Genomic DNA, 3632 nt, shown 5'->3' on the forward strand with positions numbered 1-3632 from the left:
AAGCTAACAGCTGCTGATTAATCACGATGGGTCTAAATTACTGGCTGGCTCTCAACCGGGTATGAAGCTCGATGCCCACTGCACTTAGAACCTCCTTTGCATGTACTTGACAGCTGCACAGAGTAAGTGCCACTTCTGCCTATTTAGCTGCATCTTTACTCCTTCTACAGTCAGCCGGAAATAGCCTCAAAGCACAGTGTATCGAAAGTACACATTCAAACTAAATTGCTAAATAACTGTAAAAGTGGGTCATAGTAAACTTTAATTTTTGGGACTTATCCTCATAGGATTACTATAATCTTAACAACTCACCTTTACATCATTATTTACATATCACTATGCAAAACTGAGGCTTTAAAAGTGGCAAAAAAACAAAGTTTACAACCAACATAAGCTTAGCTAACTTCAGTGACTGCACTTTAATACTTCCTGTACTTGCTGCATAGTATATTGCGAAATCAGTAAATTCTTTTTTATATTTATATTTATTTGATTCCCATTAGCTGTAACCAGCACAACAGCTTGGGGTGAAATTTACTGCAGCAGTTTTATGCGCATGGTACTATATGGAAATCAGTGTGAAGTGAGTGAAAGTGAAGTGATAACATACGCTTATTGTATACATTGTATATATAGAATATTGATCATTTTATTATGACTTACTCGATAAAGAGTAAAAGGTAATTTCACCAACCACATATCAAAATGAAATTAGAAACTAAAGCAGACATCTTGTCCACCCTGAGGGGAGAGGTTTCTGAAATTATAAAGAAGGTGCTTAAAAGTGCACATGTGGAGGGTTTTAATACAGGAATGCACACACCTGGTTATATCTAAAACTGCAGCCATAACTAGGAGCTTACAATATAATACATACAATAAGTCAGCCTTAAGTTGCCCCTTGTTTACCCATGTTAGGTTTATATACTTGGCCTTGAAAGGTATATATTATTGAAAATCAAACAAAGTTTCATCCCTATTGTGTCCTTTGTCTTGAGAAATTCTTAATTTCAAAATTTCTGTTTTATAATAAAACATGTGATTCCAAAGGGAAAGTTAAAGCAATAGAAATGTAGACAGAGTCCTCCTGGTTGGACCACTCCTACAACTGAACTTGATATTCACCTCTATATTCATGGTAGACATGAAATAGAGCAGTTGCATCACTGAGTTGTATCGAATGATACAGTGTTGCATCAGAAAGGTCTGAATAAAATCATAATGAATTTCATGTATTATAGGTAGGCTATGTTGTGTCTTTTATTTTTGAATTGTGAAACTCAAGTTGCCGTACCCAGTTGCTTTTAAAAATCCTGTTTCGACATGAATGATTCCTCGTGATGTGAACGGGTTCCCAGCGCTGCCAACTCCACTGTGAATGAAAACCCCACTCTGTAGCTTTTTTTTTTTTTTTTGGCTTTCAACCGGCTTTCAGTTCACCAGTCCATGAGGTTGAGTTCCAATAGCTCTCACAAACCCCTTATATAAATCACGACCCGCCGTTTCCATTACATGAACTCACACAAGACGAATGCATGCTACCTACTCAGTGCAAAAATGATGGCGAGTTAAAGCGCACAATTGGCTTTTGAAGGAAGCTGAAGATGTAGCAATCTAAATCGGGGTCTTTTTCCCTATAGAGTACTACAATCCAATGTTGTTAGAAGTAATGAGACGTGAAGGAATGTGCTGATAAGCTAAAGTGATAAACATTTAATATCAAGATGAGCAAACTCTCATACAGATGTACAAAGTGCAGCACACTTTTCTTCACTAAATAAATAAATAATTGAAATCTGAAGACTTAAACTTTTACTTATACACTTCCCTGTATATGACAATAGTGGAAGAAAATGTTTGCTTCCAGCACAAATCGTTCTGTCAGCGACTGCAATAGAGATGAAGAGGCCTGTCCTTGGAGCACCTGTCTTGTAGTTGTCAAAGAGAACTGGATGTGTGCGCGCATGTGTGTGTATTTGTCCAGAATGTGGGAGTATATCTTGATCCACAGCAGCTGCCCCTCAAGCACAATGACAAGCACGCTCATTCAAACACTCTTTGTGTAAAGTAGAATAGAATCAAATCTGTTCTATTTTCAGATGGAACCAAATCCTATTTGTGTGTTTTTCTCCTCTGTCCCAACAATACTTTGTCCTAATCACATTAACACAGTTGATGTGAAAAGTTAATAGACTTAAAATGAGCACTTTTTATCAGCAGTCCTGCATGTCATCATTTTCTCTTCAAATTTAAATGTAGGGTATGCTGAAATGACATTTGTGAGGCAATTTGTAATCATATATCCTTTATTAATGGATTTTCTCCTCATGGATGTCCACATTATCTCACGGGCATTTCATTATATTTCAGTGTGTTTATTTAAAAAAAAAAAAAAAAAAAGAACTAACCACAAGTCTTGTGGTCAACAGTTCTTCGTAGAACATTAACTTCTGCTAAATGTCACCAACTCAGTGACATGCTCACCGTTAAATGGACAAATGTTTAACAAGGATCCAGAAAAGTGGAGAAAACAGTGGTAAGATGAAGTCTTTGCAGTTAAAATGACCCATTCACCCAGAGAGAATGTGCTTTACAAAGGAGGCATAGTTGATGCACCCATTGGCATCCTCCTGTCCCGCCATCAGCCTGTCCACCTCATCTTCCGTCATCCTCTCCCCTAATGTCGCCAGCACATGACGCAGCTCAGCTCCCATGATGGTGCCGTTGCCTTCCTTGTCAAAAACCCGGAGCCCCTCCACGAAATCCTCAAAATTGCCTTGATCTTTTGCACGGGAGATGTGTTGGAGCATCGGCAAGAAGGTCTCGAAATCCACCATTTTAGTGCTCATGTCCTCTGGCCGTGGTTTCCCAAGCACTTTCAGCACATCTGCATTGGTAGGGTTCTGGCCCAGAGCTCGCATCACATCCCCGCATTGGGCATAGGTGATCTTCATTTCTCCGGTGGGTGTGCGGTCGAACAGGGTGAAAGCCTCCTTGAACTCCTCAATCTGGTCAGCGGAGAACTCAAGAGTGATACTCTTGGGGTCAAAGTCAGGCTCCTTGGGAAGCTGAGGCAGAGGCTCTGGAGGTGGGGCTGGCTTAGCAGCTGGGGCAGCATCTTTCTTAGGTTCTGGCTTTTTAGGCTCAGGTTTCTTTGGTTCAATTTTCTTTGGTGCCATGTTGTTAAAGGATTCAGAGGTGATCTGGTACTTGCTGAGAAACAAGCAAAAGTCAGAAGGGATCGGAAGGGATTCCCAAGCACACAGGGCCGTCTCTCCTTCCAAAGCTTTTATATGTGCTTTGTCAAGGGAACCAGATAGCAATTTCCAACAGCACACTATAAAAGGAAGAAAACTGAAATAGATCCCCATAGCAAGTGATGTCAACATTAAGTATTGTTCTCAGCTGCTGTCATCTAGCCGACAGGGCTATTTGCTGTCATTAGCGAGGGTCCAGTTGCATTAGGCTGAAAATGTTCTGTCTCTCTGATGGACAAAGGGATCAGAGCACAGCCAGTGTATCAGCTCATGAGGGAGAGGGCCCAAAATAGCTCTGCTCGCTAACTGCTGAAAGTCTGGGAATCACTGGTTTCTGGAACAATGCTTTTTTTTCTTTTCTTTTTTCCCTGAGTA

At 40.3% G+C, this 3632-nt stretch overlaps 1 protein-coding gene across 1 annotated transcript; it reads right to left on the minus strand.

The window, feature by feature from the left end:
• Positions 1–2570: 2570 nt before the first annotated feature.
• Positions 2571–3179, minus strand: LOC111238509 (myosin light chain 4-like). Its single transcript, XM_022768067.1, has one exon. The coding sequence runs from the start codon at positions 3177–3179 to the stop codon at positions 2571–2573; it is 609 nt and encodes a 202-aa protein (XP_022623788.1).
• Between the last annotated feature and the right edge of the window lie 453 nt (positions 3180–3632).

This window comes from Seriola dumerili, unplaced genomic scaffold (assembly GCF_002260705.1).
Source record: "Seriola dumerili isolate Sdu_G_001 unplaced genomic scaffold, Sdu_1.0 BDQW01001389.1, whole genome shotgun sequence".
In the NCBI taxonomy this organism is placed as follows: Eukaryota; Metazoa; Chordata; class Actinopteri; order Carangiformes; family Carangidae; genus Seriola; species Seriola dumerili.

Coding starts and splice junctions, on each gene's coding strand:
- LOC111238509 (XM_022768067.1), bottom strand. CDS start 3,179: ATGGCACCAAAGAAAATTGAACCAAAGAAACCTGAGCCTAAAAAGCCA.